This window comes from Myiozetetes cayanensis, unplaced genomic scaffold (genome assembly GCF_022539395.1).
Source record: "Myiozetetes cayanensis isolate MyiCay16 unplaced genomic scaffold, myiCay2020 scf6-25, whole genome shotgun sequence".
Classification (NCBI taxonomy): Eukaryota; Metazoa; Chordata; class Aves; order Passeriformes; family Tyrannidae; genus Myiozetetes; species Myiozetetes cayanensis.
In genome coordinates this window covers 9,724,729-9,750,271 of record NW_026087853.1, presented here as the reverse complement: position 1 = coordinate 9,750,271, position 25,543 = coordinate 9,724,729, and the positions used below count along the sequence as shown (strand labels likewise).

The following is a 25,543-nucleotide window of genomic DNA, read 5'->3' as shown; positions in this document are numbered from 1 at the left end:
TAAAATCCTTGAGTTTTAATCTTCAGGAGTTTTTAACTTTTGCTGATTGTATTAAAAGCAAGTACAAGCTATCTTGTATTTGTGGAAGGATGTTGTTATGACAACTGGAAGTTTCTTTGTGTAGAGATCTGGAAGAGATGATCACTTTTGGGACAAAGCAGACAACATTTTTCAACAGTTTTAATACTAAAGACACGTGCAAAGTTTCTGTATATCTAAAATTATGCCTTTTGATACATTAACAATAATATCTTCAGCAGATTATCTACACTAGAAAAATCAAACAAGTATAAAGGTTTCCCACATTTTGTGATTAGTAAGAAAGCTTTAAGTTATTAATGCAAAAAAGTAAATCTGATTTTTAAACAATATTGAGGGATATTTTAATTGCAGTTAAGACTGGTTTCCAGAGCCTTTTATAGCCAGTGAGCAGAATCCAAGATTTTGGATTCTAGAATTTGTAGGAATAGTGATTCATTTCAAAGTTCTCAGTTTGCCCTATAGATGTGTATGTCCATCAGCAGATACTCCACTCTTAAAATAGCTATATCCCAACTCTCCCAATGCCCATGCTTGTTCAGATATACTCTTTCCTCTTGTCTTTAATGAAAATTTTATCTCATCCACTCCTCTTTACACTTAATACAGTTAATTTTGAAATGTTTTATGGGACCTTTCAGTTTTGCACTTCAGTTTATCTCTTTAAATAATACAAGTGTTCCCCTCTGTGTTTCTTTTAGCAGATGGTTACACTTTTTTTTCTGTAATGGTTGCCAAATACAAATTTATTTTTCATACAAGGTTGTCTAGTCCAGTGTTATCAGCAAGACAGTGTTGGCTTAAATTCTTTTCAGAGTTGTTCTATTTAGCTAGTCTCTATCACATTTCCAAATTAATAGGAATAATGTCTATTTCTAGGATGCTAAATATTACTTTCACCCTTTTTGTTTCCTTTCAGAACAAACATTTTCTAATGGAGCAGAGATGCAGTCAGTGTTGTCTGTATTCATTTTGCCTCATCAGATTCCACTTGAAAGGTTTCAGTCCTAAGGAAAATGTCAGTAGACATTTCCTCTAACTTAGTAGCAAATGCAGCTCTCTTCACGACCAGTATAAAGAAAGATCAGTTCTTTTATTTTAATGTGTTACTGCTAATGGGAACAAGTTAAAATCTTAAAATCAGTTCTTCCTCTCTCAGTTGTTGGTAGTTCTGTATCATGTAATGACAAAGCAAACATTGGACCTGTCCTGCCACCATTAAATCAGTCTGGATTCTAAAAAGATGGTGGGTTTTATTAGCATGAAAAGGAGTTGAAAAGGTACTGTGGTGTCTTACAGATCAAAGACATTTAAGAAACTCATGCTTCTATGCAGGAATCTGCATGGTGGACAGTGTCTGCATCCAATCTTGCACTTAAATTCCTCTAAATTCACATTCATCTACTTTTCCACGATGATGAGGAAAACATTTATTCATTTTACAATTACAATGACCAAACACAATGCAACAAATTGCTGTGCCATCTTTCTTGTCAACAGACATAAGTCTGATTCGTTTAATTTACAGCTGTATACTACACAGAGCTGTGATAGGCCTGTAAGAAGTGTTGAGCATTAGAGACGTTTTCTAATATAAATCCTGCAGCACCCTGAAAACAAAGCTACTGCTTTCTGACAAATGCTACAGCTGCAGTAAAATTAAAGACAGCCACCCAATTAAAATGTAAGCTATACTTATAGATTTAAAAATAAATTAAAAATTAAAGAAGAGAAAAATGTAAGCACAAAGTGGTTTTATATACCAATTTTAAACTTTTTTTAAAAACAGTACCCCAGTCCATTTGACACACGTCCTTACTGCATTCAGTATCATATTGTCAGAGGACCTTCCATTACTGTGTAATGGACTTCCATTACTGTGTAAATGAGTTACTAAGTCAAATTAGTACTGGTTGTAATCTGTTGGCTGTTGTGCTCCCTACCAGTAGAAAATTGCACTCTGGACACACGTTGCTGCCTATATTTTTTAAGTATTTCAAAGAAATATAAAAGATACTTTTAGCTTTATATAATGATATTTGGTTACCCTTAATTACCAAAGGACTTTTTCCCCTTCATTTTCCCATGAAGAGAAATTTTACTATTGTTGAAAAAAGCCAGAGAAATGAAGCTGTAGAGTTAGACCAAGATTCAAACCATATACACTAAAGCTTTTTCTTCAAGTTGGAAATTCTTAGCACTTAAAGCTTGTGATATCACCTACCTGAGAAATTTTTGTCCCCATTCAAGAGAGATAGAGCTTCCTAGCTAACAAGTAATAGCATCTGTGAATAACAGTTTCTTTATCAGATTTGTGTTTAGTGACCAACCGCGGCTGCGTACCTGGACTGTGAATGAGTCCTCAAAATGCTTCCTATCCTCTGCCAACATCATCTTTTTCTTGCTCAGTTTCTGCTTTAGCCAGCTGCTCCATGAGCTCTTCTTCACACGCTGTACCGTTTTTGTAGCCGTGCTGTAGGATGGGTAGAGCTGTAGGTCATCTGCATTACACTAGCATTTGATTCTGTGTCTCCAGTTCACTTTGTAGTTGTTTGGTGAAAAGACAGTAAAATAATTGATCCTTCTGAGAATACACAGATGAAGAGTCTTAGTTTCTTCCACTGCTCCTTGAAAATGTGTATTTTTAGGGAAGTGTCAAATCCTTTGAGTCTAGTCTTTAAACCTGTCCTTCTTTGAAGTAGGATGTGTTATGTGTCTTTCTAAATTTGTTGTACCATTTTCCTCATTTTCCTCTCTCTTTTATCTTCTTACTTAACCAGCCTTATTATTATTATTATTATTATTATTATTATTAAAATAGGATGAAAAAGTATAAGCAATTTAAAGACAGTAGAGAGGAAAAGTGAGTGGAAGAATGGAATTAGTTTCTCATGCAAAATCAAATTTGGAATAAAAATACACTTCCTTTTTCTTCAGGGAGAATGAAAATATTTCCCACCCATTAATTACGCTATACTTTAAAATGAATGATATTTGATATACCAGTTTATTTTACTTTAATCCATTGCTAAATTGATGCTGGATGCCACAGTCTGCAATGTCTTGCTGTCTCTGGAGCCATATAATGTCCCTTTCTGATGTGATATCACCTCACTGGTGAATTAAGGCTACTCAAAGACCTTCCCATTGATGCTTCCAGGAGTATTGAAGAGATCTTTCAGTACAGCAGTGTTTTTCTTGTCATCTTTTTTTATATCTGCAGGAATATGTAATTCTGCTAATTAAATGTTAAACATAGAGGAAAGTGTAAGTCTGGAAAGTAAGTCTTTGTTAAATGTATAAACCACAAAGGAATAAGATGTTGCTACGATAATCTCTTTTTTTTTTTTCTCCCTGTCCAGTGAGTTTATTCAAATTAGTGAATTATGTCTTAGACTAAGATGTTCAAGAGCATAATACAAAAATTCACAGTTCTTTGTAGCAGGTCAAATCCCTAGGTGCTTTGACTTTCATAAAAACAATTGACCTGTAGTAGGTTCATGGGATTTCATTAGGATCATTCTTTTGCAAGATTAGGAAATCACAAAGTGTAAGGAAGGAATGAGCTTTTCACCTAGGCAATGCTATCTCCTTAATCAGGAAGTCACCATTTCCTCTTGAAGGCCTCTCAAATGCAGTTCTCTTCCTCTTTCTCACCCTTGCAGTCTGTCTCAGAAATAGTTACCAATGATTGCTTCCTCTAGCTGATAAATAGTAATAGCTGTGGAAATGATCTAAGCTTGTTAGTGTGATTACTACTCACTGATGTCTCCTTTAGTCTGGTAGGGATGGTACCATAAGTTTTCCTGAGATTTTGGGAAGGGCTGTGGGATGTCAGCCTAAACCTCTCCTTTACTGGCTTCTAATTTATTAGGCTCTTCAGAGCTGGCCCTTGGGAAGCTAATGTTGCTTGCAAAAGGATTTATTATTGTTCACAATAACTGTAACATGTTAATTTTATTATCTCTGTTTCCATTGTTTATCTCTCCACATGCATAGTCTGCCAAAAACTTTCTATTTCTATTACACAGTAAATAAGGAAATGGTTGTTCCAGTTCCATGCTTCAATATGTCCTGGAAAAGTTTGCTTAAAAAAAGCTTGCCTGTGTATAAATGAGTTGGGTTGGCAGTATGTTTTAAAATTTATTGTTATGGGTAATTTGAAAATAACTGAGAGAAATACATGGTAATTTCTTGACTGCTGTTGTCATGGGTTTCTGGGAGGTGGATAACTTGAGCAGGAGAGATGTATTTATGTAGTTTTCTGTGGAAGTTAACTAAACAGTCTGATTTTTTTTCAGCATATTTTCTCCCACATAAAAATAAGATAAATAATATTTTTGGAGGTATAGGATACGTTTGTGCTAGATGTTTCCAGGATATTAGTACTGGAGCTGTAATGTCTCAGACACAGCTACAATACAGTTCTGCTGAGTCCTGCAAACCTGCATGTTTGCAATGAGTTGCATGTCACGGGAATTGATGCTAAGCAGCTACGACTAAATGAGAGAGAAAAAAAAATGTTTGTTTGCATTTGGATATGTGTGTTTGCAAATGTAAAGGTAGCCCTGTGCATTGCCAGTTCCTAACTCCTTTCTATTACAATTGCAATTTCAGCATGAAGAAAAATATTGTTATTTATTTTACTTCCACACCCATAGTCCCACATCATTTCATTATATTAAAGAGACATGTCCATCAGAGCTGTTTAAATGCTCTTGCAGAAGCATGCTACAGTCTGTGATGTTTGTTTTGGAAAATGTCATGCATTCATGTTGTTTTTTTACAAACAATTATTTCATCTATGTTATGTTTAGCAATGTTTGACTAATACTTTGTATAATTAGGCGAAGTCATCCACTATATATACTTTCCCTATCATTTAATGCAAACATGAGGTAGGCTTAAAGTGTGCATATTAGCTTTATTAATATTAATGCCACTATCTGAATTTTTCCTTTCTTGAAGATATAAATGATTCTGCTAATTTCATACTTAATGACCAGTAGCATATTCAGAATATATATTCCAGTTCTGATGAGATCAAATAGACATGTTCCATGATGAGCATTATGCAAATAAAAGATGCATAACTCATTTAAAAAAACCCTATAATGACAGTCAATTATAAATCATTTCGTTAGCTTTTCAGCACTGCAGCTTTGGGAAGCTTCATCCATATAATTTACTGTCTTGTACCTTAATGTATTAACTCCTTTCAAAGGCAGTAATGTCTGCCAAATGAAACAACAGAGCATTTTAATTCATGTTTAAAGCAGGCATACAGTTGTCATATTGCAGCACCACTAATTCAATGCTGAAGACTTCTTTACTACCTAGTATGCATTTTAAATGAAAAAAACGAACATGCTGTTAAGAGAAAGCAATACTTACTTGAGAAGGATTCTGCAGGCTCTGTTCTGCTAGTCCACAGACTGAAATGATGGAGCCAGATTTAGAAGTAGCTTATTAGGTGCATGCTGCTTCAACAGTTACAGCTTTTCTTTTTTTTTAACTGAAAGATGGAATCGTTTTCTTTTAATGAAACCAGCATAGAATGATATGCTGTCCATGTTGCTATGAGAGACTAAACTTGCAGAGTAAAGTCAAGCAATTTCAGAATAACTTATCAAGGGTCATTCACTATCAACTTGGCACTGCTTTTCCATGTAGACACAAACTTTAACGGCATCAGGGAAGATCATGGTATGTCACAAATGCAGGAGATTACTGGTTAGTCATGCTCACTTGAGATTGAAAGTGATTGAGTCAGTATTGTTTGTGAATATAAACAGAAAACTGGGTAAAGCCAAAATCTTTCAATTTGGAACACCCACTGAATTCTCTTAAGAGGAGACAAGGCTCTGATTACAGTCAATCTGTAGTACCTGCTACTCTCCTATGCTCTGGTGTTTGTATGTTATGTCTAGAGCTCCAACACGGAGAGAAGAGTGTAGGAACTGCACCCAAGGGATCACACAGATGTGAAAAATGATGTATTTTGTTTTGCCTTTCATATTTTGTGAGAAAAAGTATTGGACATCACATTTTTTGTGTGTACACAAACCATTGCAAATATAAAGACATGTAATTATGGTTATAAAATCATCCAAATGTATCTATATATTTACTGTATAAAACCACACAGTTTTGGGGTTTTAGTGATGCTGAAACACTGCAATTATAAAGACATGTAATTATGGTTATAAAATGATCCACATGTATCTGTATATTTAACATATAGAACCATACATAGTTTTGGGGTTTAAATGATGTTACCATTTTAAGTATTTAAATGGTTTTGTGTGCCTACGGAAAGCCCAACACAAATATGTTCATCATGGCCCAATAGTGAATGATATCTACAATATTGCACTGCATATGTAAATTTAGCCCTGCATTTTGGAACATTCTATTTTGTCTTTTGCCCAAGGATGCTTTCAGGTAGAAAGAGATTTCTGATCTGTTTGTCAATTAGAAATTACTCTGAGTAGTCAGGTTTTGGCTTATCCTGATTTGGTTTGCCCAAAAGACTGGATCTTTCATCTCTAATGTGGAGACAGAGGTGAACTGTGCTATCACTCATGCTCTGCATCATTACCTTGCCAGCCTGAGGTGGGGAATGGCCAGGGGTAGCCACACCCCAACACCTTGACTTGGAAAAAAAAGAGGTATCAGGGGACAGGGAAGGAGAACTGGTTACAGTAAATTACTGCACTGCTGCTGTTGAGTTCTCATATGCATCCCAGTCTGAGTGGGCTTGCTGAGGAACTTCCCCTTACAGTTGCTTCTTGTCAGCTGTCAGAAGATTTGGGTTTATTCCCACTAAGTTTTGATCATTGAACAATGTGCAAGAACTTGGCTGTTCAAGGAGGTAGATCTTCACAGCATCCCAGGGGCAAATTTAACAGCAGCACCTTTCTTTCACTAGAAAAACCAGATCTTGCTTCTTGAAAGACAATGATTAATGCCTCTGGACTGACACTGAATTCAAAACTCAGTAGAAAGTCCTGGAACCCATAACTCATTGCTTCTAACAGCTGCAAGGTAGGGACATAGAGCAACTCATGACTCCTGGTGTCTTCATGAGTTGAACTCCTGTAACCATAGCATCTTGTAACTGCATCCCTACTTGTGTTCCCATTTGCTTTAACTGACAGTGATATGGAAAATATTTGGCTGCTCTTTATTTTGTTTGGCTTTGTGATTTTTTTTGGGGGGGAGAAGAAGGTGGTGGTGGGTGGCAGTAGTTTGGTTGGTTTCTTTTCTGGTTTAGTTTTTTTCTTTCAAAGCAGCAAGACCGCTGCATGGCTCTGTAACTAGTTTTTCCACTATAAGATCTCTTGACTAGCAAATTCTTCTCCTCAAGCTCTGTTATATCTGAGAAGCATCATGGCTAGGCTTCGTGAACGAAGATTTGAGAAGGGCTCTACCCACGCTTGCTACAAGCGTGCTGATGGCTAAAAAGGCCAACGTGAGATAGACAAGTCCGGTTGCAGAAGGCACAGAGGAAAGACTCCCCGGGAGATATTGACAAGACGCGATTCTTTCTGCGTTGTCTTTTCTCCTCGAGAGTGATCCTGCCTGTGTTCTCAAAAGCAGCAGCAGCGTTATAGATGGTGTGTCTCCAGGCCTCCCGATTGGAGGCCAGGGTAGACCAATGGTGGTGATCAATATGGCCAAGGCTGAGGGATTGTTTCAGGCAGTCCTTGTATCTCCTCTTTGGGGCTCCTCTCTTGCAGCAGCCAGTGGCAAGTTCCCCATAGAGCACGATCTTAGGGAGGCGGTAGTCCTGCATCCTGGAGACGTGCCCTGCCCAGCGCAGCTGTGTTCTCAGCAGCATGGCCTCAGTGCTCGTGACTGCTGCCTGTTCAAGGACAGACGTGTTGGTCACATAATCCATCCAGTAGGTGTTTAGGATTGTATGGAGGCAGCGCTGATGGAAGCGTTCTAAGAGACGCAAGTGGTGCCGGTAAATTACTCATGATTCAGACCCATATAAAAGAGTAAACGGTACAATGGCTCTGTAAACGCTGATCTTTGTACTTCTCTTCAGGTGTTTGTTTCGCCTTTTATGGAGTTTACCAAACACTCTTTTATGGAGTTTACCAAAAGCTCTGTATGCCTTTGCTAACCTGTTGTTTATTTCTGCATCAATCTTACTGTCCGAGGAGATGATGCTTCCCAGGTAATTAAATTGCTGAACTGATTTAAGCTCTGTTTCACCAATGGTGATATGGAGATGGTGGAAGACTTCCTGAGGTTCAGGTTGATAATCTGAGAAGCAGACTGGTGTGTTCAAGCCAAATGCAAACGAGCAGTCATTATATACCAAGACCTCCATGTATGAGGAAAGGAGAAAGACCATGGTATTTCTTCAGAGAAATGGCTTTTTTTTCCCAGTGAGTTGACATGAGAGGAAAGGAAATGACTTTATTTGCCTTAGCTACTGGCATACCTACAGCTGGGAGTTTAAAGAGCCAAAATATTGGTCACCCCTTTGTGCATAACTTTTTTCCTTTTGGATCTTGCAGGTTTAAAAATGTTTTTTCCAACTGTTAATGGTCAGCTCCAATTTAGCCCCATGGAATTCCAGTTCAAGTTTCCAAATGAAAGTAGGGTAAGGCAGAGGAATTCTTTGTTGAACAAGCTTCTGTCATGAACAACAAATAACTCTTTATTTCCTGCTTCCTTTTCCATTTTTTTATCTTCTTCGCTTGTTTTTCCTTTTGCATTCTCTTCAGCGCTGTACCAAACAAGTCTTCTTTCAATTCCCTTCCCTCTTTGAGCAGAGCTTTCTCCTGAATCCATAATCCTATTGTGAAGTCCTGTATAGGACACGTGAAGCTTCTCAGAATGAAAGACTGGCACAGCCACTGAGCTTGGAGAAAGAAACACAATTTATGATCACTAGGCTGGCTGAGAAAACAGTAACATGATTGATTGATTCTAAGTATATCTTGCAGAACACTGCTGTTTAACCACACATTCTTTCCCTTTTTAATTTTTTTTTCTTTTTAATTCCACCTTCCTCTTTTCTCAGTAAAATTATTGCTAACAATAACCCTAGCACCAGTAGGAAAAGAAAGCACAGTCAAGGCTCAACTTTGCATTTCAGCAGTAATGTGACTGGAGTCTTTGGTCTTGCCCTTTTATAGGATTTGAGCTGAATATTTTAAAACTCATTCAGTGTGAGGGGCACAGGTCTCAGAACGGAGAAAGAAAGAATGCAGTGAATCAGATATTTGTAAAAGTGGTGTTCTGATAGGTAAAAGCAAAAGTCTAGGGCAAGACTGATACCATTGTTCAGTTGGTAATTGATGGTATAACATAACTTTTTTAGCTTGTTGATAATTTTATATGGACAATATTTTTATTACACCAAACAGAAAAAGGATTAAGTCTTCCAATGCATTCCAGCTCAACCTGAATGAACAAAAGAAATACTGTTGGGTAACTTCAAGTATTTTCTAAGTGTCTGTGAAGGGTGCATCTATATTGATCTCAGGTAAAACATGTGAAAACATTCAAAACACTTTAACAATAATGGAAGCTTTGGAAAGTTTAGTGTCTACTGTTGTTATCTTCTCTCAGTGCCACCTTCTTTCAGCATCATGTATTAAATTCTTGTTATAAATACTATCATCACCTCAAATCTAGACATAGAAAACCCAAACTCAGAAGCTGGAAAACTGCCTAATACAAAACAAAACATAACTCTTAAACAAAGACAGTGTTTTTTGCTGAAAAATATTGCTGTGGAATGTGATAAATTCTTGAAAATGTGGAATTTTTACTAAATTTCACAGAATCCCAGGATGCAATGGGTTGGAAAGGACCTTAAAAATCAACTATTTCCAACTGCCTCTGCCATGGGCAGGGACACTTTCTACTAGAACAAGTTTCTCAGAGCCCCATCCAACCTGGCGAAGGACACTTCCAGGGATGGTGCATCCACAGCCTCTCTGGGTAAAGAATTTCCTCCCAATATCTAATTCAAACCTACCCTCTGCCATAAGTGTATAAACACACATATATAAATGCAGATGCATATACATGTATTTTGAATAGAAAAGTAATTTATGTTTTAATGGGAAAAAATTAAAAACTCCCCTTTTTCATTTACTTTCTTCCAACCAAGTTACTGCTAAGAGCAAGGCTGCAATAAGAGTATGGATACTGTGTCTGAATGGTATCTTATATTTTTAAAAGGAACCTGCTTTGTGCTGTCCAGGCACTATATTTGCTTCCCATGTTCAGAGCTTGGAAATGTCTTTTAAAAATTTCTCACTGCTATGCCATGGGAAGAAATGTCATGAACAAAGTAAAACAGAATGGCCATTTCTCTTTGAATATAGGGGTTTCCATTCAAGTGACCAACCATTATGGCTAATTCAAGGTCTTCAATTTTTCTTGCTTATACTCCCTTCATGGAATGATGTAAACAGGGAATTTGGAGAAAAAAGCTTACTCAGTACTTGCCTGTGGGGAGTATTTTCTAATGCTATGATGCAAAATAAAAAAAGGGGCTGGGGAATGGGCACCAGAATCCTTCCCTGACAGTCAAATGACAGTTGTGCAAAATTTCATAGTCTCCAGACCTTAACAGGGAGAGAGAGAGAAAGGAGGCATTGATATTCCTTTGCTGACTCAAAATCTACAGAGGAACATTGTCAGGGTGCAGGCAGAGCTGGGAGCTCCCAGAGGCAAAGAGCCACAGGAGCTTCCACAGGTGCTGGTGAGGCAGGATCATAGAATCATAGAATCACAGAATAGATTGGGTTGGAAAAGACCTCCAAGATCATCAAGTCCAACCCCTGATCCAACTCTAATTACTATATCATGGCACTAAGGGCCATGTCCAATCTCTTTTTAAAAACTTCCAGGGATGGTGATCCTTGACTGCTAGAGCCCTGTGTTTGTCCTGTAGTGTCTGTCTATGGCCACCCCTGGGGAAAGTCATACCCTGTTGGTGACTGGAGTGGTTCGTTAATAACAGAAGACTTAGGAAGGATTGGTCCTCCTATAAAGCAAATGCCTTATACTGATGCAGCAGGACTTCTGGACAAATGTAAAGTCATCCCTTAAAATTGAAGATCTGGATATTTGCTGAGTTTTACCTCGGTCTGCAAATAACCTCAACCACTCTGAACCTTTATTTCTAAAGAAAAATAAAATGCCCAGCTTGTATCCTGAAGACCTAAGCTGTAGCTTGGCTGGGAGGTTATTCAGTCTTTCTAAGTCCTCTGGGATTGTTCAGAAAAATAAATGAGTCTCATCTGGCTGCAGTACTTATCACTGTCAAGTGTAATCAAATATGGGGAGAGAAGAGAGGGGATAACCTTGCAAGAGGAGTTTGCTGCAAATTCAGGCAATATAAAGAAAGTTTCCTTTCATGTGTGCACTAATCTTTTCTCCCACCATGTTTATCATTCTCCACACATAGCCTGCTATCTGCACATCAGTCACGCTCAACTTTCAGCAGCCTGGCTATTGCACACCTACGCACAGATTCCCACAGTCTTCATTCATTTCAGATTTGTGTCAGTATCTAAACACCTCTATGGAAGCCATGCCACACACAGAAAATTAATGAGAGTGTTTGCGAAGAGTCCACTCTTTTTCTGGGAGATTGAAATTCTGGACACTTGTAAGACATACTTTTTATTCCAGTAAACCTCCCTCCCCTGTTCTATTATTTAAAAAAAAAAAAAAAAAAGTCTCATATAATGACTTTTGAGAAATATAATTTATTTTTGTCAAAAAAAAAAAGTTGATGGCATCAAGCTAAGAACATTATTAAAAGTAGAAAATATAATACCACCCTGTTGAAAGTATTGACTTCGATATAGCTTGGAGCAGAAAATACTTAACCTTAGGTCAGCACTGCTAAGAACATGACCTGTTACAGTCTCTACCTTTAAAATTCAAGTGCATTTTTTTTAAACTCTGGAAATAAAGCTGCTAAGCTAAAATGCTTTTGGAATTCATGAGGTATTTTTGTATCTCATTCTTTTTGTCTATTGCTCTAAGTTTTTATAGATTTTCAACAGGATAGTATTCTTTATACCATCTGTAATCATCATTTTTCCAATGTGTTACCAGTGTTGCTTCTCTAGTTATTTCTCCTACAACTGCTTCAAGAAGATGCAGGGAAGGCAAAATAGAAAAATCAGACCCCAGATGCCAAAATGATTTGCGAAAACCCATATGTCTGTTAAGCTCTATTTAGAAAGCGTTTTGCTAAGTATATTTGCTGTACATTGTTAAATTTGACTCACTTGAAAATTAATCTCTTTTTCCAACCCTTCAAGGTAGCAAAGGGGCAGCTATAGCCCTATACCATGCTAGCTAATGTAAGAAAACAGGCTTTCCAAACAATAAACATCTGACTTGTTTCTAGAGAAGAGAATGTGAGCTACTTCTTAGAACTGCCATTGTACATTTTTTCTAACTGGTCTTTCTTAATCTTTAGCAAAAGTAGGAATAGAAATTAAATAGTATAGAGGATTATAAGGCATTACAGGTAAGAAAGATTACTCATGATTTAGATATAATTTTGTCACTTCTTTGTATGAAGGGGTTGATTGACTAGTTCCAAAATCATTTTTTCTTGCTCGAATGACTGAGGATATATTGATTGCTTTAGGGTACATGTTTCATCCTATGACATAATATGGTCGTTTTTTTAGAGCCTCACTTTGAACAACTTGCTTTGTTTGGGAATATTAAGAGCAAATAGATATTTCTAACTTGCTAAGATCCCCATGTAACCCTAACCTCGTCCAGAACCCAAGCATATCCTTCAACTCTGAAAATTGAAAATTATGTTTCAAGGCAGGTGTCATTAACATACTGCTAATGGGATATGACATCCCATTCTACCTTGTAGTATGGCAGTTGCAGGGTGGTAATAATGTGGGCTGTTTTCTTTGCTGAAATGTAGTGTCTCTCTTTCAGGGACTGATGGATAGTTTCTGCCAACAAAGAACACCATAATTCCTCACTGGCCGAATGGCAACAGCACAGGATCAGCATTCTTAAGGTAATTCTTACAGAGAAAATACATTTTCAGCTGTTTATGCCATCTATCATGTAAATCAGCCCATTTTATTAATTTCTCAGTCTTATAAAATGTACTATAGTTTAAATACTCAACAATTTATTTAGATTACAGATAATGGAATCAAGTGATTCCTGGATTTTATTTATACGAAGAGGAAGCTGTGCAATACCAAAAATACCTGCTAATGTTTCAACTGCAAAGACACAGAAGTAAGAAATCCCAAAAACAAAGACCCAACATTTATTTTAGAGTGTAATTAATCTGTATCATTCCTCATTCATAAAATGAGTTTTCATTAGCTGGTAATGATGGTTTGTCCACATTGCAATTTGCAGTTTAAAGGTGTTTCAGGATATGATGTAAGCCAGCATGACCCCTCAAAAACATGATCCAGCTCCAAACAGACTAAAAGTGTTGGGAACTGCAGATCCAGACTAAAGCAAATCACTCTTGAATTGATTTGATTCTACTGAGGAAAAATAATAGTATGTGCTGGAATAATGATTGAACTAAAAAATGTAAATTCTAGGTGATGCCCTCTAGGTGCATAGATACAAGAGTTACTTTTAATAAGTTTGCAACAGGTTTCTGGAAATGAGTAGGCTCAAAATTTCATCATCCAAAAGGTAATGTTTGGATTAATTTTCCATTATTGATCATCCCAAAAATTCAAGGAGCTTCAGACATTATGGTGAATTTGTCATTAAACTGACAGATTCCCATTTAGCTGACAGATATTCCATTTAGGATTGTTACATAAGAACACTGCTGGATAGCCCTGATGCTGTATCAGAAATCCACCAGATAATGTTGTGTTTCAACACAACATGGATTTTGGCAAAGTTGTACTTTGCACAACAGTCTGTATTTCATGTCTTAACTGCTGAAGAATTACTCTGTTACTGCTCCTGTCCTAGATGAATTTCCCTGAAGAAATATATTGTTAAAAGAGGCTTTCTTCTGTTAAAATATCTTTTATTTCTGGCAGCTTACTCTGCCAAATCATCTCTTACTTCTGTGCTGTCAAGGGGATTATAATGAGGTAGGCTGCATTAAAAGACAAAGAATAGAAAATCACAATCAGTCTGGCAAAAATATTCAGATAGTGATGAAAGATTTCTGGAATAGATAGTGGACCAACAAAACAGCAACTGTCATTATTGCATTATCTGTATCTTTTGCTGTATGTAATGCTTTCTCTTACCTTCCCTCTTGTGAATCATAAGGATTGTATTTGAGTATTCATGTTTATTTTGCTCAATAATATTGTGAATCAAAGTGTTTCTTGGAGGAGAAAGTTTGTTTATGGGAGAAGTTGGATCTGTACCTTGATACAGTATATTGCCTCAGGATTTTGAGAGCTAATACCCTCTGTCCACATTCCTACTAGGAAAAGTAAAACAAATCTTCTATTGTTATTGTTTCAAAGTTGGATAAAATTATATATTACATGGAATTTGTGGGATATGCACTTTTGGGGCCTTTTATTCCTGCAGAATATTTTGTGATTCTTGAGTTTTAAAGAGAGAGAAGGAGAAAGCTGAGGAATAGAAGCATGTCTACAAAGTTCAGAGCAGCCATTTTCAGAGCTCCCAGGAATTTCTAAGCATGTTATATGAGATATAATATACATATATATGGTAGCTAAGTATATTAGCATTGTATCACATCCTAGAATGAAAAGAAATGGCTGTTATAAATGAACTACCTTCGGCATTGTAAAAATTGCCTTAGTAATATAGTAGACTACAGGCTAAGAGGGACAATCTGGTAGGTAGAAGGAATTGCTTAGAGTGATCATCACATGTGGGATGTAATTTTGTATTAAAGAAGAAGGAAGCAGGAAGGGTGAATTCATGAAGCTAATGAATTAGAAAAAGGATAAATTCTCATCCAGTCAGCATGCTTACCATATAGAAATACTGATGTTTTCAGGGCAATTTGGATGAAGTTGTTTTGCTGATCTGGATGCAAATTTAAGTATTTCAGGCAGTTTTGTGACATTAGAGGGTGATAATTTTCAGAAGTGCTCAGTCTTACTACCACTGAAAATTCGATCAAATATCTGAGCAATAAATGTGGTAGTACTCAAGCATCCAGCAATATAACTTTTTGAGACCCACTAATACACAGAACAAGGTGGTTGTTGACTCATGATTGTGTTTGCTGACCTGAGGAATCAATGGTTTTCGCAGGGGGCAGTAGCTCTCCTTGTTTTAACAATGTCTTTGGGCTTGGCCTTCTCAGACTTCAAGGAGCAGTTTGCTTATCAGAGAACTCTTGGGCCACAGGGTCCACACCAAATTCCTTTATCTCACTCCTTTGCTTGCATATCTGATTTGGTCAGTAGTTTTCTGCTAAAATCCATTACCATATTTCCCAGATGTCAACAATACTCCGATTTGATGTGTTCAGAGAGAAGAAACAAGCAAAAATTTGCTGAGTACCTGAAGTCTGCAGATCTGAGTTATGCTCCACAAGCCTCTGAGTGGCACAAACTCAGCTCTAGCAGGTCTGTGAAGAGCTATTCAAAGACATAGCCCCCACAGGAAACTTTTTTGAAAATTATATATCCCACATGAAAGGAATATATATCTCACATAGAATCTTGTACCACATCAAATTAGGCTGCTCTGGAGGAAGGCAAAGTACTTTCCTTCCTGTCTCATATTTTCTCCAGCTGAAGATATTCAGATCCTATATCCTAGTAACCAATCATGCTAATAACTTAATAATAAAATACAAGGGCTGCATATGAGGTACTTTATCAAGTCAATTGCTGCAAACAAGGAGATGAAATATTTTCCCAAATGCTCCATAATATTTGCTAGGATTGGATTGTGGTAATAATGTATTTACAGTTACCTGTCAAATGCAGGATAAATAAATGCAGAACCAGCCAAATCAGAATTTGACAAGAATACAGGATATCTAGTTAATGAATTTTTTGTAGGTGAAAATACAGAGAGAAATACACTAGCTATAAAAGCTAAAGTACTATTTATCAGACCAAAGTACTATATTTCATACATGTAATAGATGATGTCAGGAAAAGAGGTTCCTGTTTTTCTCTGACCAGAAATTGTTAAGACTAGACCTACTGATAAACTGCAACTGTGGAAATTTAATTTTATGTTCATAAGGCTTTCTCTTTAATTCCAGGTTAAGAGATCACTTTTGTCTGCTGCTTAGCTAGAATTTCTTATGTAGTGCTGTGCAGTGTAGCAGTTGCCACAGACTTTCCTGAGGTGCCTACTGTCAGTGATGGATGAAATTATCTCTGTGTAAAAGAAGAGGTGTATCGCAGTTTATAAAATGGCATGGATTCCCATTAATTACTTGAATGTCATCACAGTGCTCAGCCTGATTTAAATATGCACCTTGTTTCAAAGAAAGAAGAGGTGTAACTTTGTCTGTGGAGGGCTTATATGGGTTAGCAACTGGCCACACATCATACCTTTTGCCACTTATGCCTGTTCTACTGCTCTGCCTAAGATGGCTCACCCACCAGCTTCTCAGATAAAACATTTGGCTGGCAGTACAGTGCAATGTAGACTCCACTTCTGTGCTCACCAATCCTCTTTATCAGGCAAAGTGTTCTATTCCTCAGGGAGCACTTTTGGGGCCAAGCTTTTTCTCTTCCATGTTAAATATGGTTTAATAACTGCAGTTTTACCATTAATAGTTCTATTTTGAAATACCTAATTCACTGAACTAATCACAGATTCATTTTCCCAGCACATAGTAAAGGTGCATTATACATTAGTGTTATCATAAAATAACTTACATCCCTCTCATATAACTAAAGAAAATTTTTGTTTTGAAATTTTTCTTGGACCACTGCAGCTCAACAGTTTTTGGATCCCAGTGCTACTGAAGTGATGAGCAAAACTACTCCTGGGATCATGTCTGCATACTCTACTTTTGCAAGTTGGACAGGTTATGTCTTTATGTGAGTAAATTAACATCTCTAGCACTGAAGCTGACTGGCACAAAACAACTTTGTCCCTACTGTTCATCTAAGTCTTCAAAATAGAAAAGTTATTTGCAGGTTATAACTTGGAATGTTCCTTGTCCATATTGATTCTTAGACTGTGCCCAGTATTTAGGAAAGGGCTAGTTATCTTGAGCCAAAGCTATGTCAGGCTATAACGTCATTACTATGATGTAGATGACTGTGTTTCATTGCCTAGGAATGTTTTTTCATACTATTCACTACCCTGGGTCTGGTCTACCAGGGTAGTTATACTTTTTGTAACCGTTTATCAAAAAGCTGCAGGAGCTCATTTCTGTTACATTTCTGTTTCTTTGATTTTCAGCTGTTTAAACTCAGCTAAGATGGTAGCCCTGGTATTACCACTCTTTTAGTTCACTGAACTTTGCTGTTGCACCTGTTGCCATTATATCTTCATCATGAATAACCCAGTGAGCTTTTCATCCTCTTCAAAAATCACAATCAGATTGTGGCTTGGGGCTGTTTCTCTTTTATTTTTACCTATCCAGTGTTACTTAACTTCAATGCAACATAATGGTTCAACTAATTTTTTTCATGAGTTCGATGTAGAAACTCTTCCTGGGTAGCTGCTTCTTTTACCTAACCAGGATTCATCTATTCTGTGAGGCTGATTTCCCAGAAATAGAACTAAGTTCATTTCTTTGCAATTTCTATTGCTCTTTTCCCCACCTCCCCACCTGTATTTTTACACTCATCTGTTCTGCTCATTGCTTAGAACAAGTACAATCTAAAATCAGTATGCTGTTCTTTTATTCCTTAGTGCATAGATTTGGATTTCTAACTTTAGATATCTAAGCTGGAATATTGTGTCACCACATATAAATATAAACCATGCCTGGGAACAGGCTTGCACTAGGATTCGCAAGTTTATCATTACTGGTGGTAGGTAAAACCCTCAAAACTTAGTCTGAGTACTTAATTAAAAAAAAAAATCAAGTTTATCAAGTATTTTTACTTGGAAATTTCAGGAATGCTTTCTTGACTTATTGAATGGGAAAATGTATCAGTTTATATACAATGTAGTTTAAGAGTTAAGCACTTTAGAATGTTTGCTGTGAGCTACCCTGTGACTGTAACCTTTGCAAGCCCTTACATATCAAAGTGAATAGCCCATACAGAATACCTTTTCTTGCATAACAACTTATGAAGATTAGGGACCAAAAAATTTGGTGTTCAGTGTGTATTTATAGCCATTGATAATTTGAGATTTTGGCCATTTCAAAAACATGGCATCAACTATGCTAATTAAAACTAGTTTCAGCTGGAAATCCTCCTTTGTTACAAGCTTTTGGCACCAGTGAACATTGTATTTTGAGTTCTTCTCAGATGCTCACTTTCACTTCAAAAATATTGTTTTGGGGATTGAAATGGAAAGAATGTTTACAGGAGCAGCTTCTGCCTTTGAAAGGTGAAGGAGAAAGTGGTATCACAAAATCAAACAGCCCAGACTGGAAGGGAATCTGGTCCAATCTTTCATGTCAAGGGAAGCCTAGATGAAATTATCTAGCACCCTGTCCAATCAGGTCTTGAAAACCACCGATATCACCATGCCTAAAGTAATTTTTCATAAGTAACCTGAAAATAATTGGATTTCTTTTTTTAAGAATGCAGTAGTTATTACTCCAAGTTTTCTCTATTCAGCAGTTTATTTTTACAGACTTTTTAAAGTGGAAAACAAACTTTAATTTGTAAAAAGAAAGCAAATTTTTATGATTCTTGGATAACATTGTAAGAAAAGACATAACCTGTTTAAGGCTTACAAAATAATCAATCAATCAATAAATAAATCATTGCACCAAGGGGCATAAGAAAAAATACAGCAGAAAATATTCTAATTTAGCTGGGTGTATTAGACACAGCAGGATGAAACATTGACATCAATGAATTAGTTATTCTAAGGGGAAGCCTCATATTTATTTTAAAATCCTGAAGTGCTTAAAATGGTACAAAGCCTCTGTAGAGCTCAGTCTATGTCCTGACACCTCGTCAGGGACAAGTTTTTCCAGCGTTCAGCCACTCTCACAGTAAGATTTTTCTTTACATTTGAAAAAAAATTTCCTTTTTTTTTTTCAGTCTGTGCCCACAGCCTCTCATTCTGTCACTATACCACTGAGAAGACTCTGGCTCTATCTTCTTTACTGCTCTCCATCTGTTTTTTATGCACATGAATAAGGTCCCCACCCTGAGCCTGTTCTCTGGGGTAAATAACCCCAGCTGACCCAGACTGTCTTCACTTGGCAGGTACTCCAAAACTTTGATCATTTAATTGATGCTTTCCACATCCATCACTGAACTCAGTACCCACGTGTGTCTCACCAGGGCTGAGTAGAAGGGACTAATCACCTCTGTTGATCTGCTGGCAATAGTCATCCTAAAGCAGCTGAGGATGCTACTGACTTTCCTTGTCACCAAAGCACATTGCTGTCTCATGTTCAGCTGCTTCTCTACCAGGAACCTCAGGTCTTTCCCTGAAAACCTGCTTTCCAGCTTGTTGGCATCCAGCCTCTACCAGAGCATGGGTTACTCCTCCATAGGTTCAAGAATTTCTTTGCATTTCCTTGTGCTGAGCTTCATTCCTCTCTGTTCATTTCTTCAGCCTGTCAAGGTCTCCCTAAATGGCAGCACAACCACCTGGTGTATCAAATACCCCTCTCAGTTTTGTATGGTCTGCGGACTTCCTGAGGGTGCACTCAGTAAAATCATCCAGGTCATTAATGAATGTGTCAAACATTATTCATGGTATGTATCCTTGAGATATACAACTAGTGACTTATCTTTTATTAAAGAAAGAGATGACTAAGGTACTTGTGCATGATAAAATAAGCAGAAAGGATAAAGCAAAGGGAAGGGAACAATGGAATTCTACCTATTGTGCTTTGAAGGCTGCCTTTATTTAGCTCAGATACATTGGTATTTCCTGTTTTACCTTGCTTCCTAAAAGATCCAAATCCTGTAAGGGTTTCAAGAAGTTGAAAGAGAAGGGGAAACTGTAGAGTTTGCAAGCGTCTGCTACATGTGGAAGAGCAGTTTCACCTAGTGTGGAAACTCCCGTTTGTTTCAATCTCTTTTACTGCTAATGATCAATAAACCAAGGTGCAGAGGGAAGTTGACAAGATTCAGATATAGAATTTTTTCATAATCTGATCCTGATATCAAAATATGGGGTTTGATTTTGGATCACTTTTAGAGAACTGTTTTAATCAGTTAATATAGGTAGTTCATGCATTATACTGAAATTGAGCAATAGGAACAGAGGTGCTGGCAACAAGTCAAAGTTGGATGTACTTATTTGTTACTTGATAAACGAATGAATGGTTTTCCAGCACAGCTTCTGAACTTTCAAGAAAGGTCACTCACTCACTGCAAGGGAAATTGTCTTTCAATCAAGTCCTCTCCTGGCTTTGGCTTGATTTATGTCTTATTATTGCAAGTACTATCTGAAAATAAAAAACAACATAATGCCATAAAAGTATTATTGGAAAATAGAAAATAACATCACTTCCATTATTGCTGACAAGAAGTCAGACTGATCTGTGAATAAGAGCCCTGCAGATGATCGAAAGCTCACATTATGTTGTTGCCACCAAAGACAGGTCTCAAGATAGCATGTCTCTGTGGTTACTTACTTTATTTTCAGTGTTCTTACAGAAAATCTTTTGTGATTCTGGGAAAAATTAAGGCTCATTATTGGCCTATATACAAGCTCACAGTTGTGGAGATGCTTTTGACAATGACATAAGCCATGAAGAGATTTGAAAGAGTGAAAAACTGTTTCCCATGTGATTAAATGAGAAGCCCTTTCAAGGCTTAGAAGACAGAAGGAAGAGAGGGTGAGATGGAAATAAAGGATGTAACTGTGTAAATTAAAGATGGCTTGGTGGGTAAGGTGGCCTATTGAATTGATATGCACTTTCCACTAGTGTGTGAGCCTGGGAAAGCTAATCTATCTTTGATACCTTGCTATCTGTTTCCAAGTATCTTACAAGGAAAAAACCATGCCATGGATAGTAGAAAGCCCAGGAACTACAGAGGAATTGTAAGACACCATGAGGCATGAGTTGGAAGAGTTATGACATTGAGAGTAGACAGCCAGGAGGATGTTGAGAGATGTTGTTCAGTATGAGAAGAATGAAATCCAAACACAGGTGTGTGTTCTGCTGCAGTGTATAGACCTGTACACTGCACAGATGATTGGTATGATGCACCCAAACAGATTCTATTTTAAAATTAGAAAACAGGAATAGCGGGGGCTAAAAATGCTGTACCATCATCTGAAACTGCCAATTTTCTGAGCTTTTTGGTTTTTAATTTCTTTTTTTAAAGAAGTCAGATTAGAAAGAAACATTCCTTCCAATTCATAGAAAATATACTGTTTTGAACAGTTGGTCATTTATTCAGCCTTGTACCTGGGTAGTATGGTACCTGACAATAATATATTCTGTAGAAGAGTGCAAATGCATTCTCAGAGCAAACTGCATCAGACAAAACTTCACTACATAATTGCTAAAACGTGCTAAGGCTTCATACCCCAAATCACCTCTGTCAGTCAGCTGGTGTCATCCAGTGACTCTCAAGCATGTTGACTGAATATAATGAATAGTATAGTCACTGGAGATGTACACTCAGTCACTAATTCTTTGTTATAGACACATATATTTTATTGAATGCTGTTATTCATAATCTAGGACATAGGTTTTGACTGAAGTTTACTACTCGGAACTCAAAGATTTTTTCCTTCCAAGATGTGGAATATTTTGATTGTTCATTTCTATTAAACTAAGACAAAAGGCCTTACCTGTCAGCTCTCTGTTCATGTGATCATTAGTAATTTTGTTTTACAGTTGGCACAAGATCCCTGGATCTTGTTTATACACTGCCTTGTAATTTGTTGCTCCAAAATACTATTCAGCAATAAACAGGATTATCGATGTCAGATCTGCCAGCAAGCTGCTGTAAGATGATTTGAGTATCCTTAGACTTTCACAATCCTGTCTTTTTATTCTGAAACACCAGGCAGAATAAAGGTGCAGAATAAAAGGCCTACATATGGCTTCTTGTATGACAACCAAGTACCAGCTGTATAGTAAAACTCCTTTGTTTTGTGACTTTGGAAGAAAAGAAAGGAATCTGCTGTGTTTAAAATCACTTTCAAATACACAACTTGTCTTTCTTCCACTATTTATTGAGAAGAAATTTTCAGTGTGTTTGGCAATATGATCGAAGCTGATGAGCAAAAGTGGCTATATTCTGAAAAACAGATTACTGACACTTAGCTTCAGACATGGATAATTCTTATACCCACTGAACTGCTCGTACAAATGCTGATAGGGAATCTGACATGGGACTGATGTCTATGCAGCAACTGAAGGAGATAAGAAGCTGCAGTATAATGAATTTGACTTCTGAACTGGAATTCATTGGAATTAGTACAGCATTTAAAAATCTGACTTGACTAGATTGGATCTTTACCAATCAAAAAATAGTTTGAGAGAAAATAGTTCTGAGTAAACCGTATATACGTGCACGTCAAGACTGCTTGTATTTTTACTACATCTTCCTTCTTAATATGACTAGCAATAGTAGAGGAAGCAACTATGGAAATGGAAGGAAAAGATAATTTTCTGCATCTTCTGTCCCTACAGCTCATGGGATTTTCTTGCTTGATAGTATGGAAAGAATTTGAGACTAGGGTCTTGTTTGCTAAGGTATTAATTTTAAACATCACAGTAACATAAACTGTTATGTTTGGATTGTATATATTAAATGATAACATAGGAGGAACTGGTGATAGATTATTTAGCCAGGCACTGGTTTTGTTCAGTTCATTGCAAGCTTTTGCTAAAAGCAGCCCTTCATGCTCTTCATTTGCATCTCGAAATTGTCACACTTTACTTTTGCAAATTAAATAAGTGCATGGGAATGTGAGCTTTGACATAACTCCTAAAATCAGAAGGTACAAGTAGTACTTTACACAGAATAAAAGTGGATCTAGCTGCTCAGGTATCAAAGTCAATGTTGAAATAAGATACTTGCAGTGCTGTCTTGTGGGCAAAATGTTGACCAAGAGATAAAATGGAAGTTATGTTTTGTTCTGAGCATACAAACTGAGTTTGTACACACTAAGGAGAACCATTTCTACTTTGCATGGATTGACACAGAATGGTATTTGTGGTCTCTCTTTGCTACAGAGACCACTAGAAACGAAGAGGCTTAGGAAGGAATTTTTCTATTAGAACCTATTCAGACAATGGAAAAACATCCTTACATAAACAACAACAATGTGCTGAAGAGACAGAATCCTTCTCTGTTGAGCTTTTGTCACTACTGTGAATGACTTATATTTAATGCTCTCCTTAAAGGTATTTCTTTAACTTAACTGTGCCTTAGTTGTACTTGACAAAGGTAGTGTTGATTTGTGATATTGGCCTACAGTTCTTTGATATGCAATCATTGAAGCTGCTCAAATCACATTGTAGGGGTACATTTTAATCCCCCATTCTTACTAATAAAATTCAAAAAATACTGTCTGGAAATATTTTATGCAGTGATATAGCTGTATAAACTTCAAGTTTTAACTTTCATGAGAAGGACCTTCCATGGATAAAGCCAGTGGCTATAGCCTACAGCAAAACCAGACTCTTTCTTTCCCTTACCCCCTCCAAACTTCTTCCTTCTAAAATTACAGAGGCAAAAGGGGATATAAATGAAAAGGATCATTGTATAGGCCTGAATTCCAGTTTTGAGGGTTTTTTTGGCAAGGTTTGAGAGGCCTTCCTTTTTAAAGAGAAAAGAGAGCATTTCAAGTGGCCAAAACTTGAAATTCTAATTCTAGAGTAACTAATTGGTGCCTTATTGTGCCTGGGCTGAATGGTCAACTGCAAGTTAAGCAAAAGATCAGAAGCTATTGAAATGCAAACGTTTAGTCCTGCAATAGGGAATAAGAAGGGTAGGAGACATTTACACACCACAGGAGCCTTGCAAAGAGACATCTATTCAGAGCTCTGTGCTAGGGGACTGCATTAGTGATATGTTTGCTGTGCGTGGCTCAGAGCTGAAGCAGTGAGTGCCTGTTATTTTCTGAAGCGAGGAGGATCATCTCCTGGGAGCAGGTAGTGCAGGAAACAGAAGCACTCAAGAAGGGACCTGGCAGCCAGCAGCATGAAGGCAGATCACCACAAGGTCGGTGACAGCCTCAGTTAAGCTTTGTTGACAGGCAAGACCTGACAGCCCTCAGCCATGAAGTAGACTTTACCCAACATTAAACACAAGCAGCTGGCCTTTACAGAGGTAAAGGCTGTAATTAGCATTGGTTACACTGCAGAACAGCGTTCCCCTACTAATCCACCTTGTGGGACTGTCTTGTCTTATCTCTTTAATAAGATATTGTGAAGGCAATTGATTCATGTTTGCAAATGACAAAAATCGACTCATTAAACACCAGGTTTAACTTCCTTTCACTGACTGAGGGGCTTGGGACAAAGTTTTATTGCAGACCTTTAAATCTGAACTTGGCCTTTATTGATGCTACTTGAGACTTCCCCTGTGTTTGCCCCAGTGAGACACTAGTGATTATGCAGTTTGCTGGTAGGTTGGTGTAGGTACCAATTTAAAACACTAAGGCCTCTTAGGTTGGTTGAAAAAATTTACAAAATTAAGAGTTATATAGTGGTTTTTTATTTAATACAAGTGTTTTGTTGAAATTAATTTTTTACAGGTACACTGAAGTGGAAGTGGAGGAACAGATTTACAGGAATGCTAAAAGAGGAAGTACTCTATCAAACCTTTTCCCTATTACCTGCCCTAGGTTTTAAAATTTGAGGGAACTCGAGGCAAGTCTTTCATCTTACCTGAGCTGTCCAGGCTTCTCTCAGAGAGGTTGCCTAACAACCACACTAGCATTTTTCAGAATGTGGTTGCTTTTGATCTTTCCTATTCTTCTCATGTCCTCTAGGTTGAGGATCAGTCCCACCTTTTGAGGTAGGTAGCCTGATGGTTAACTATATCACAGTTCTGAGGTGGATTGACAGCTCTACAGTTGCCGAGTGTAGTGCGGAGGTTTTCTTAAGAAAGTGAAAATGAGTCTCTAGCCTAGTGATTTGAGCTTTCACTATGGGAACAAAAGATTTTGGTTTCTGTTTCTGATTACAAAAGCAAGTAAATGTTTTTTAGAAGTGGAAAAAGACCAGAAAGAAGGATTGCAGACATACCCCTAAATAACTGCTGATCTTCATTTTACTTAGAGAAATATGGCAGGCAGGAGATTAGTCAGGAGATGTGGGTTCATCTCCCTATATCACCAAAGGGTACTGTGTGTCCCACACCCTACCAGAGCTGCAAAGGAAGTTTGCAGGGCACAGTTGTTCTTCCTTTCTCTAGGGATGCTGGCTCTCTTAGCAGAACTGATGTTTTTAATTTAAACTGAA

At 37.3% G+C, this 25,543-nt stretch overlaps 1 protein-coding gene across 5 annotated transcripts in view; it reads right to left on the bottom strand.

Moving 5' to 3' along the window:
• Positions 1-5,810, bottom strand: part of BEGAIN (brain enriched guanylate kinase associated) — a 158,906-nt gene extending 153,096 nt beyond the window's left edge. The window contains exons 1-2 of one of the 5 annotated variants that reach the window (XM_050335616.1): positions 5,434-5,810; positions 2,383-2,512 (exon numbers count right to left, since the gene is read on the bottom strand). In XM_050335616.1, the coding sequence (XP_050191573.1) occupies positions 2,383-2,433 (51 nt within the window). In that variant the 5' untranslated portion in view covers positions 2,434-2,512; positions 5,434-5,810. The remainder of the gene's footprint in view (positions 1-2,382; positions 2,513-5,433) is intronic. The other 4 variants (XM_050335621.1, XM_050335618.1, XM_050335619.1 and 1 more) reach the window with 4 other exon arrangements.
• Positions 5,811-25,543: the final 19,733 nt, after the last annotated feature.